Below are 13,089 nucleotides of genomic sequence, written 5' to 3' on the forward strand. Positions count from 1 at the left end.
TCTCCCCCTCCCTCAAATTTCCTACCTTCCTCTCCCCCCTCAAATTCCTACCTCTCCCTCCCCGCCCTCAAATTTCCTTCCTCTCCCCCCCTTCAAATTTCCTCCCTTCCTCTCCCCCCAAATGTCCTTCATCTCCCCCTTTAAATTCCCTCCCTTCCTCCCCCCATTTCCTTCCTCTCCCCCCCTTCAAATTTCCTCCCTCCCTCTCCACCCCACTCCCTCAAATTTCCTCCCTCCCTCTCCCCCCACTCCCTCAAATTTACTCCCTCTCTCTCCCCCCCACCCACTCAAATTTCCTCCCTCCCTCTCCCTCTCCCCCCCACTCCCTCAAATTTCCTCCCTCCCTCTCCCCCCACCCACTCAAATTTCCTCCCTCCCTCTCCCCCACCCACTCAAATTTCCTCCCTCTCCCCCCACCCACTCAAATTTCCTCCCTCTCCCCCCCACCCACTCAAATGTCCTCCCTCTCCCCCCACTCAAATTTCCTCTCTCTCCCCCCCACCCACTCAAATTTCCTCCCTCCCCCCACCCACTCAAATGTCCTCCCTCTCCCCCCACTCAAATTTCCTCCCTCACCCCCCCACCCACTCAAATTTCCTCCCTCGCCCCCCCCACCCACTCAAATTTCCTCCCTCACCCCCCACCCACTCAAATTTCCTCCCTCCCCCCCCACCCACTCAAATTTTCTCCCTCCCCCCCACCCACTCAAATTTCCTCCCTCGCCCCCCACCCACTCAAATTTTCTCCCTCGCCCCCCACCCACTCAAATTTTCTCCCTCGCCCCCCCCACCCACTAAAATTTTCTCCCTCACCCCCCACCCACTCAAATTTTCTCCCTCCTCCCCTCCCCCCTCAAATTTCCTCCCTCCCCCAAATTTCCTCCCTCCCCCCCAAATAATTTCCTCCCTCCCCCCTCAAATTCCCTCCCTCCCTCTCCCCCACCCCCACTCACTTAAATGTCCTCCCTGTCCCTGACACCCGGCGCGCGCGCGAGGGAGCACTCTCCCTGGCTGAGTGCTTCCTCTTCAGCTCCCTCGCGCGTTGCGTACTGATGCCGGAGCCGGAAGATGACGTCATCTTCCAGCTCCGGCATCAGTACGGTGCGCGAAGGAGCTGAAGAGGAAGCACTCAGAGGAGAGTGCTCCCTCGCGCGCCCGCCGGGTGTCAGCAGGGCCAGCCTCTGGGGGGCCCTGAGGTGACCGGCTGCTGGGCCCCCCAGGAGAAGAGGCTGGCCCAGTGGGTACATACCGGGCCCCCTGCGACCCTGTATGTACCCACTGAATGTGGGGCCCGGACGACCTTTGCAGTCCGGGCCCCCCAGGACCGCATGCCCTGATGGCGGCCCTGCCGGCTCTGCTTGGGGCCCCGGGCCAGCTCGGGGCCCCAAGCAGTTGCTTGGTTTGCCTGTCGGGTAGCGACGGGCCTGTACAGAGAGCACTGAGTGTATCTGTATTATACACAGAGAGCACTGAGTGTATCTGTATTATACTCAGAGCAGTGAGTGTATCTGTATTATACACAGAGAGCAGTGAGTGTATCTGTATTAAACACCGAGCATTGAGTGTATCTGTAGTATTATACACAGAGAGCAGTGAATGTATCTGCATTATACACAGAGTATTGAGTGTATCTTTATTATACACAGAGCATTGATTGTATTTGTATTATACACAGAGAGCAGTGAGTCTATCTGTATTATGCACAGAGCAGTGAGTGTATCTGTAGTATTATACACAGAGAGCATTGAGTGTATCTGTATTATACACAGAGCACTGAGTGTATCTGTATTATACACCGAGCAGTGAGTGTATCTGTATTATACACCGAGCAGTGAGTGTATCTGTATTATACACAGAGAGCACTGAGTGTATCTGTATTATACACAGAGAGCACTGAGTGTATCTGTATTATACACAGAGAGCACTGAGTGTATCTGTATTATACACAGAGCACTGATTGTATCTGTATTATACTCAGAGCAGTGAGTGTATCTGTATTATACACCGAGAGCACTGAGTGTATCTGTATTATACACAGAGAGCGGTGAGTGTATCGGCATTATACACAGAGCACTGAGTGTATCTGTATTATACACAGAGAGCATTGAGTGTATCTTTATTATACACAGAGCACAGAGTGTATCTTTATTATACACAGAGAGCAGTGAGTGTATCTGTATTATACACAGAGAGCTGAGTGTATCTGTATTATACACAGAGAGCTGAGTGTATCTGTATTATACACAGAGAGCTGAGTGTATCTGTATTATACACAGAGAGCACTGAGTGTATCTGTATTATACACAGAGAGCAGTGAGTGTATCTGTATTATACACAGAGAGCTGAGTGTATCTGTATTATACACAGAGAGCAGTGAGTGTATCTGTATTATACACCGAGCACTGAGTGTATCTGTATTATACACAGAGAGCAGTGAGTGTATCTGTATTATACACAGAGCAGTGAGTGTATCTGTATTATACACAGAGCAGTGTCTGTATCTGTATTATACGCAGAGCAGTGAGTGTATCTGTATTATACACCGAGCACTGAGTGTATCTGTATTATACACCGAGCACTGAGTGTATCTGTATTATACACCGAGCACTGAGTGTATCTGTAGTATACACCGTGCACTGAGTGTAACTTGCAGTGAATTTGTACTCACCTCATAAATATAGTCAGCTCGGGGCCCCAAGCAGTTGCTTGGTTTGCCTGTCGGGTAGCGACGGGCCTGTACAGAGAGCACTGAGTGTATCTGTATTATACACAGAGAGCACTGAGTGTATCTGTATTATACTCAGAGCAGTGAGTGTATCTGTATTATACACAGAGAGCAGTGAGTGTATCTGTATTAAACACCGAGCATTGAGTGTATCTGTAGTATTATACACAGAGAGCAGTGAATGTATCTGCATTATACACAGAGTATTGAGTGTATCTTTATTATACACAGAGCATTGATTGTATTTGTATTATACACAGAGAGCAGTGAGTCTATCTGTATTATGCACAGAGCAGTGAGTGTATCTGTAGTATTATACACAGAGAGCATTGAGTGTATCTGTATTATACACAGAGCACTGAGTGTATCTGTATTATACACCGAGCAGTGAGTGTATCTGTATTATACACCGAGCAGTGAGTGTATCTGTATTATACACAGAGAGCACTGAGTGTATCTGTATTATACACAGAGAGCACTGAGTGTATCTGTATTATACACAGAGAGCACTGAGTGTATCTGTATTATACACAGAGCACTGATTGTATCTGTATTATACTCAGAGCAGTGAGTGTATCTGTATTATACACCGAGAGCACTGAGTGTATCTGTATTATACACAGAGAGCGGTGAGTGTATCGGCATTATACACAGAGCACTGAGTGTATCTGTATTATACACAGAGAGCATTGAGTGTATCTTTATTATACACAGAGCACAGAGTGTATCTTTATTATACACAGAGAGCAGTGAGTGTATCTGTATTATACACAGGGAGCTGAGTGTATCTGTATTATACACAGAGAGCTGAGTGTATCTGTATTATACACAGAGAGCTGAGTGTATCTGTATTATACACAGAGAGCACTGAGTGTATCTGTATTATACACAGAGAGCACTGAGTGTATCTGTATTATACACAGAGAGCAGTGAGTGTATCTGTATTATACACAGAGAGCTGAGTGTATCTGTATTATACGCAGAGAGCTGAGTGTATCTGTATTATACACAGAGAGCTGAGTGTATCTGTATTATACACAGAGAGCACTGAGTGTATCTGTATTATACACAGAGAGCACTGAGTGTATCTGTATTATACACAGAGAGCAGTGAGTGTATCTGTATTATACACAGAGAGCTGAGTGTATCTGTATTATACACAGAGAGCAGTGAGTGTATCTGTATTATACACCGAGCACTGAGTGTATCTGTATTATACACAGAGCAGTGAGTGTATCTGTATTATACACAGAGCAGTGTCTGTATCTGTATTATACGCAGAGCAGTGAGTGTATCTGTATTATACACCGAGCACTGAGTGTATCTGTATTATACACCGAGCACTGAGTGTATCTGTATTATACACCGAGCACTGAGTGTATCTGTAGTATACACCGTGCACTGAGTGTAACTTGCAGTGAATTTGTACTCACCTCATAAATATAGTCAAACAGTTCCAGGATTGTCAAGATACTCGCCCCTATAAATAGTCCCATCTGACCCCCGATATCTCCTGTTGGAGAAAACACAGCAATGTCAGAAAGACAAGACAAGCCCAGAGGGCAAGTGACAAGAATCCAAATCTCTAACACTTTCCCTCTGCAGTCTAAGGAATGGAACTTTGTAGTTTAATGTATTGTGTGCCACAGGGATTACAGCCTATCATTATAATAATCTACCATACTACTTTTTCTAGCCCTGTACATCAACGGCAGCCCTTAACATTGCTTGACAGAGGGAGACAGAGATATGATAGACATTTCTGAAACCGTAACAGGGCAGCAGGGGAGCAGGTTTCAGAGATAGCGAATAGCTGGAAGAAAAAAGGTTATTTTGTGAAATGAAAAAAAAACATTTGAAGGAATATAGTGTCTCAGACAAGCAAGCACATGTTTGCAACTCAAGAGAGATTTAAAGAACAGAGTTTTTAAATCACAGAACAGGCTCCCAGTTGAGATGGTTGAGGCTAATCAAATCATTCCCTCTCGACCTTGTGTATACACTGGCCTGGCTTAGTTTTCCGGTTAAAAACACTGTATATGACGTTAGCCCCAGCAGCACAGCACCTATGTTGTCATAAGAATTTGTTATTTAAAGATCTTAATCCAAAATGGAATGTTCTACCAAGGTATAGACAGCCAGGACTCAGTGTTTGATAGGTAGTGTGTGTTTTTGGCTGTGTGTGTGTGTGTGTGTGTGTGTGTGTGTGTGTGTGTTTGTGGCTGTGTGTGTATGCAGTGGGAATAGTATATAGGGCTGTGCAAGTGGTATGTACTGAGGTATAACCCTGGCATATTCCTGAACTATTGGGGCATTTGGGAATCTGCAGAAAGTCTAAACTCACCCAGCAATCCAGCCACCTCATATGCTTTCCTCTGTTCAATCGTCTCATAATTTAGAGCCTCGAAGAACACGTCCAAGACAAGTATGTTCTCCCTGTGTAAAGAAGAAGCACAGGGTCAGAGATCATCAAGCTCCTTTCTAGAGAATGCACAACAACATGATGAATAATTAAATATTTTGCTTGGTATTCTGTGTAAATATCCTACAACACTCGTGGCTATCCTGGACATCGCAAAGGCATTCTGAGCATCATCAGTGAAATTGGTATTGCCCTATATCCTGACTTTATCAGTTACTGAGTGTGAACAGGTAGAGAGTGCCCTACATCCCGACTCCATCAGTTACTGAGTGTGAACAGGTAGAGAGTGCCCTACATCCTGACTCCATCAGTTACTGAGTGTGAACAGGTAGAGAGTGTCCTACATCCCGACTCCATCAGTTACTGAGTGTGAACAGGTAGAGGGTGCCCTACACCCTGACTCCATCAGTTACTGAGTGTGAACAGGTAGAGAGTGCCCTACATCATTACTCCATCAGTTACTGAGTGTGAAAAGGTAGAGAGTGTCCTACATCCCGACTCCATCAGTTACTGAGTGTAAACAGGTAGAGGGCGTCCTACACCCTGACTCCATCAATTACTGAGTGTGAACAGGTAGAGAGTGCCCTACATCCCGACTCCATCAGTTACTGAGTGTAAACAGGTAGAGGGCGTCCTACACCCTGACTCCATCAGTTACTGAGTGTGAACAGGTAGAGGGTGCCCTACATCCCGACTCCATCAGTTACTGAGTGTGAACAGGTAGAGAGTGCCCTACATCGTGACTCCATCAGTTACTGAGTGTGAACAGGCAGAGGGTGCCCTACATCCTGACTCCATCAGTTACTGAGTGTGAACAGGTAGAGGGTGCCCTACACCCTGACTCCATCAGTTACTGAGTGTGAACAGGTTGAGTGTCCTACATCCCGACTCCATCAGTTACTGAGTGTAAACAGGTAGAGGGCGTCCTACACCCTGACTCCATCAGTTACTGAGTGTGAACAGGTAGAGAGTGCCCTACATCCCGACTCCATCAGTTACTGAGTGTGAACAGGTAGAGAGTGCCCTACACCCTGACTCCATCAGTTACTGAGTGTGAACAGGTAGAGAGTGTCCTACATCCCGACTCCATCAGTTACTGAGTGTGAACAGGTAGAGGGTGTCCTACATCCCGACTCCATCAGTTACTGAGTGTGAACAGGTAGAGGGTGCCCTACATCCTGACTCCATCAGTTACTGAGTGTGAACAGGTAGAGGGTGCCCTACATCCCGACTCCATCAGTTACTGAGTGTGAACAGGTAGAGAGTGTCCTACATCCTGACTCCATCAGTTACTGAGTGTGAACAGGTAGAGTGTCCTACATCCTGACTCCATCAGTTACTGAGTGTGAACAGGTAGAGTGTCCTACATCCTGACTCCATCAGTTACTGAGTGTGAACAGGTAGAGAGTGCCCTACACCCTGACTCCATCAGTTACTGAGTGTGAACAGGTAGAGAGTGTCCTACATCCCGACTCCATCAGTTACTGAGTGTGAACAGGTAGAGGGTGTCCTACATCCCGACTCCATCAGTTACTGAGTGTGAACAGGTAGAGGGTGCCCTACATCCCGACTCCATCAGTTACTGAGTGTGAACAGGTAGAGAGTGTCCTACATCCTGACTCCATCAGTTACTGAGTGTGAACAGGTAGAGTGTCCTACATCCTGACTCCATCAGTTACTGAGTGTGAACAGGTAGAGTGTCCTACATCCTGACTCCATCAGTTACTGAGTGTGAACAGGTAGAGAGTGCCCTACATCCCGACTCCATCAGTTACTGAGTGTGAACAGGTAGAGGGTGCCCTACATCGTGACTCCATCAGTTACTGAGTGTGAACAGGTAGAGAGTGTCCTACACCCTGACTCCATCAGTTACTGAGTGTGAACAGGTTGAGTGCCCTACATCCCGACTCCATCAGTTACTGAGTGTGAACAGGTAGAGAGTGTCCTACATCCTGACTCCATCAGTTACTGAGTGTGAACAGGTAGAGTGTCCTACATCCTGACTCCATCAGTTACTGAGTGTAAACAGGTAGAGGGTGCCCTACATCCTGACTCCATCAGTTACTGAGTGTGAACAGGTAGAGGGTGCCCTACACCCTGACTCCATCAGTTACTGAGTGTGAACAGGTTGAGTGTCCTACATCGTGACTCCATCAGTTACTGAGTGTGAACAGGTAGAGAGTGCCCTACACCCTGACTCCATCAGTTACTGAGTGTGAACAGGTAGAGAGTGCCCTACATCCCGACTCCATCAGTTACTGAGTGTGAACAGGTAGAGAGTGTCCTACATCCTGACTCCATCAGTTACTGAGTGTGAACAGGTAGAGTGTCCTACATCCTGACTCCATCAGTTACTGAGTGTAAACAGGTAGAGGGTGCCCTACATCCTGACTCCATCAGTTACTGAGTGTGAACAGGTAGAGGGTGCCCTACACCCTGACTCCATCAGTTACTGAGTGTGAACAGGTTGAGTGTCCTACATCCCGACTCCATCAGTTACTGAGTGTGAACAGGTAGAGAGTGCCCTACACCCTGACTCCATCAGTTACTGAGTGTGAACAGGTAGAGAGTGCCCTACATCCCGACTCCATCAGTTACTGAGTGTGAACAGGTAGAGAGTGTCCTACACCCTGACTCCATCAGTTACTGAGTGTGAACAGGTAGAGAGTGTCCTACATCCCGACTCCATCAGTTACTGAGTGTGAACAGGTAGAGGGTGTCCTACATCCCGACTCCATCAGTTACTGAGTGTGAACAGGTAGAGGGTGTCCTACATCCCGACTCCATCAGTTACTGAGTGTGAACAGGTAGAGGGTGCCCTACACCCTGACTCCATCAGTTACTGAGTGTGAACAGGTAGAGAGTGTCCTACATCCTGACTCCATCAGTTACTGAGTGTGAACAGGTAGAGTGTCCTACATCCTGACTCCATCAGTTACTGAGTGTGAACAGGTAGAGAGTGCCCTACATCGTGACTCCATCAGTTACTGAGTGTGAACAGGTAGAGAGTGTCCTACATCCTGACTCCATCAGTTACTGAGTGTGAACAGGTAGAGAGTGCCCTACATCCCGACTCCATCAGTTACTGAGTGTGAACAGGTAGAGAGTGTCCTACATCCTGACTCCATCAGTTACTGAGTGTGAACAGGTAGAGTGTCCTACATCCCGACTCCATCAGTTACTGAGTGTGAACAGGTAGAGAGTGCCCTACATCCTGACTCCATCAGTTACTGAGTGTGAACAGGTAGAGGGCGTCCTACACCCTGACTCCATCAGTTACTGAGTGTGAACAGGTAGAGAGTGCCCTACATCCTGACTCCATCAGTTACTGAGTGTGAACAGGTAGAGAGTGTCCTACATCGTGACTCCATCAGTTACTGAGTGTGAACAGGTAGAGGGCGCCCTACACCCTGACTAAACATGTTAGGGTATATATATATATATATATATTGGATATGGTTCATCATGGTATAGGGCAGGGTTTTGTGAGGTGCCTATACCATTAAATATGGGAGTGTTCATAAAATGTACCCTTGGGCTGATGCCTCTGGTCTCTTTGTAACCTAGCAACAACCCTCCTCCTAGCTATCTGCTATAACCACAAACATAACCTAAACATGTTAAATCATAAATCTTATCTTCAGGTTAGCCTCAACTCCTGGAAACCTCACTGGTTATCATAACATAAGCCTAAGGTTCACTCCAAATCCCACGGCCCTAAACAGTAAATAACGGCAAGCCTAACTGCAACTCCCATTACTCTGAGTACTCATAATTCTAGTATTTTGTACATGTCAAACGGAGCCAGTAAAATCAGAGCTAAACTGACTCTGTATTATTATTATTATTATTATTATTATTATTATTATTATTATTATTATTGTATGTCAAAGGTGACATTTCAAATGCATTGATTTGTTTTACTGTTCTATAATCACCATCTTAATAAAATAATAGTATAATCTCTATCAGAAGTACAAAGTTACTGGTATCCTAGAGTTTGCTCCAAATCTTTAATTATTTAATAATAACGTGCTTTTTAAAATGATTTGTTTTAATAGGAAAGCTGCTGCAATAAGGTTTGGGAGCAGCAAAGGTTGACGTACTGCTTTTAAAGTATATTTAACCATTTTGGCACTTTTGACGTTGCGTGATTCTCTGCTTTAGCACCGAAATGGTTGATCGTTTACTTGGGGAGCATTATGCGCAATGTTCACTTAGATTGCTGTTTGTAGACAGATAACAAGCTAACACATCACAAGAGAGATGATGTGGAAAACTGGAAGTGTGTAGCAATAAGGAACTGCTTAGAATCATATTATATGTGTAATTATTTTTAAATATTAACCCCTTAAGGACACATGACGTGTGTGGCACGTCATGATTCCCTTTTATTCCAGAAGTTTGGTCCTTAAGGGGTTAAACCAGTAAAAAGAGCCCTTATGTTTCTAATACAGCAGTCATTGTAAAGAGAAGCAAGTAATTAAAAGGAGATTTTTGTCTAGCGACATACAGCTAATTGGCCATTTTCACCCTAGCACTGATAAGCATCAGAGACTACCGTAACCAACTATGGGGGCACACCATAGTCTTTTATTATCTAGTATTGGTGCACACCAGAGACTTTTATTATCTAGTCCAGGCATAGGCAACCTTCGGCACTCCAGATGTTTTGGACTACACCTCCCATGATGCTTTGCCAGCATTATGGGTGTAAGAGCATTATGGGGGATATAGTCCACAACATTTGGAGTGCAGAAGGTTGCCTATCCCTGATCTAGTCTATGGGCACACCGGAGACTTTTATTATCTAGTATAGGAGCACACCAGAGACTTGTATTATCTAGTGTAGATGAACACCATAGACTATTATCATCTTGTATTGGTGCACACCAGAAACTTTTATAATGTTGTATAGAGACTTGTATTGCTAAAGACAGGTCATTCTGACCCTTCAAAACGATTACTCTGGAGATACACTGTTGCCCAGAGAATGATAAATATCTCACAGGGCCATTGGCAGATTACTAGGAACCCCTTCCAAACATAGGGACCATGAACATGAATGGTCCCAGGGCACTAAGCAGCGTCCTAAGATTGCTGTATAGTTAATCCTGTTCTACTGATGTCTGATATCAGCCCAGCAGAAAGACATGAGCGACCTGGTTCTATGGATCTGGCTCGGAGATATTATATCAGTTCCAGGTATATTTTTATATATATTCTGTAGGAGAGTGCAGGAACCTTACTGTCTCCTTATACACTCGAGTGGTGGAATATATACCATATTTATTTTAGTATAGGCCCATACAACAATATATTTACAATACTGGAGTATTTATTATCCCTTGTGTATAGGGGACTAATTAACCTTTTCTTGAACTTCTTTGCAAACATTTCACAATATTAGCCAATTAGAACTATATGGACAATTTTTCCAGTACACCTTTTTTTCTTGGGATTATCGAGTTTTTGTATGAATTCATCAAAATCTTCTGTTTAGTGAAAAACTTCACAGTTGCATTTAAAATTTATGAAATTCATCAGATTCTTGCAACATATTTTGATTAAAATATGTACATGTAAAATAGCAGGGTTATGAATGTATAATACAGTTGTATTTGTATTATTACATAATAATATGACATTTGTGTTACGTTGTTCTGAAACACTAATTATGGTAATTTCCCATGTAACGTACATAATGTATTTCTCAGACTTGTTGAATTTCTTCTCCAGGTATTTGGTTGAGGTCTTGCTGGGAATTTTCACCATGGACAATTCCTTATTGTATCTGGTCAAATTGCAAGGAATCGCACAGACACAGAATCCTCCGTCTTTCTCCGCTAGCAGACCTGGAGAGATAAGGGGATAGTCAGCAGAGGTCATGGACTGGAGATAGGAAGACAATTATTGGACTGAATGGTGTAGAGGACATAGGAGGACCCTGGCCAGAGTTAGCAAGGTAGTTATACAGTGAGAGTGTGTAAGGGAGAGGAGCATGCAGATTATGAGACAGGAGGACACTGAGCATGGTGTGTGAGACAGGACAATGAGGACGGTGTATGAGATAGGAGGGCACATTTGGCTGGTTACATTCTGCTTTGCACAGATAGCTTGGTGGGTAGCATGGTGTATGGATGCAAGCTGCTCTGTACAGATATCATCTATGGTGTGTTCTATGGTTGGTGAGTATATGCCACTATGTATGCTGTTGGCTCATACTGCTCTATACAGATTGCATGGTCCATGGCATAGTGGGTCCATGTTGTTTTTGCAGGTGGCATGAATGGCATGTGGCATGTTAGATGTACGGTAATCTGTCAAACATGGTATATGGCATAGCAGACTCATAAATTGTAAATTATAGTGTTTCTAACCCCTCGAGGCACACCAACATCCCAAGTTGTGTCAGCATCCCCAAAGAAACATAACTGGGAATGTTTACATTAATAGGTTGGGAACCACTGGTACATTCAGCGCTTACCGAGTGCAGGCTCTGCACACTCCTTGTACTGCTCGGGAGTACAGAATGGGGCATCACCTGGGGAAAACCAGATATCAAGATTAATATAAAATATCATGACATCCAACTATACTCTGATACTATGTATAAATACGAGCTGTGTTTCTAAAATAACCACTGTGTGCATGTAATCCAGGGCAACATTTCTGTTTCATATGTTTTTTTTACCGGCCATGATAGACGATTACAGATTTTCGTAAGTTGCAGTTGTTTTTATCTACTGATTTGGAAACAAAGTCTAGATAACTCAACAATAAGGTTTCCAGATCATGATTTTATTATGAAATAATGCAGATTTCATGGTGGTATTGGTTAAAATATAGCTCATAAGTATGTGTTAGCACATAACTGTGTGTTGTTTTATATGTACATGTATTCCTAATTCAGACTGCAATTTGTCTTGTTTGGCTACATGTGGAGATGAATAATTTGACCCAAAGAAAATCAAAAAAAGTTAAATATATTAAACAATAAATTAATATCAGAGCAGGATTTATGGATTTAAATAATACGGAAGTAATGGTAACAGTACTGTATCTGTTTAAACAGGTAGCAATTTATTTATAGACATAGCATGTTAAAAGGTTTATTCGCTTGTTACCAATGTTGCAGGATAACTGTCTCTAATTGCTATAGTGGCTTCCTCTGACAAAAGTAGGCTGTGGCATTTTTCCCAACTGCAAAATATCACCACTATTGCACTGGGGAATTCCCAGCTGGTGTTACCTTTCATAGAATTCAATGGAAGATTTTATCCGCTAATTATTGACTGGTTTCCAAGCTTTTTGCAAACCGGGGTATTAACTGAACACCGAATTTTGTCCAAATGGGCAAAATCCAGTAAAAATTACCAAATTATGGCTGCATTGGCAATTTTCAGATTTATCAGTGCCAAACGTGGTCAGGTTACAGTCGGTCGACCAAATCTGTATACTTTGTTTCAGAAGCATTCAGAAAATCAGTAATATTCACATGCACAATAATTTAAAGCACACGAATCGGGCATCTATCAATGCCTACATGGTGACTGAAAATAAGCAATTGCATTAGGCAGGATGCACATTTGCAAATTATCATATATTTGTAGGGTAGGATCAGCTATTTTTATTCGGGAATGGCTAGGGGATTAGAGACCCCTATCCCCCGGGTGACGGCAGGGGTGGCATGCTTTTTTTTTTATGGGATGGACAATGGAATGTCCCTCACATTTTATAATTAATATGGGCTCCTACCCACCAACTATGGGTGGGATCCTAGGGGGGACCAATTAATATTAGGGCTTCCCTCTTTATTATGAATATGAGGGCGCCTGGCATCATTCGGTCCAGTTAAAATTTGGACTAAGTCAGGCCCATTCAGTATCTGATTTACAAAATCCAGACATTGTTGAATTATATTAAAGGACCACTATAGGCAC

At 44.0% G+C, this 13,089-nt stretch overlaps 1 protein-coding gene across 2 annotated transcripts in view; it reads right to left on the reverse strand.

Moving 5' to 3' along the window:
• ASIC2 (acid sensing ion channel subunit 2) overlaps nucleotides 1-13,089 on the reverse strand; it is a 491,697-nt gene that overhangs the window by 13,066 nt on the left and 465,542 nt on the right. For both annotated transcript variants that reach the window (XM_063459381.1, XM_063459380.1), the window contains exons 5-8: nucleotides 11,634-11,690; nucleotides 10,848-11,001; nucleotides 5,069-5,160; nucleotides 4,158-4,237 (exon numbers count right to left, since the gene is read on the reverse strand). In XM_063459381.1, the coding sequence (XP_063315451.1) occupies nucleotides 4,158-4,237; nucleotides 5,069-5,160; nucleotides 10,848-11,001; nucleotides 11,634-11,690 (383 nt within the window). The remainder of the gene's footprint in view (nucleotides 1-4,157; nucleotides 4,238-5,068; nucleotides 5,161-10,847; nucleotides 11,002-11,633; nucleotides 11,691-13,089) is intronic.

The sequence above is a fragment of the Pelobates fuscus genome, chromosome 6 (genome assembly GCF_036172605.1).
Source record: "Pelobates fuscus isolate aPelFus1 chromosome 6, aPelFus1.pri, whole genome shotgun sequence".
NCBI classification, from domain to species: Eukaryota; Metazoa; Chordata; class Amphibia; order Anura; family Pelobatidae; genus Pelobates; species Pelobates fuscus.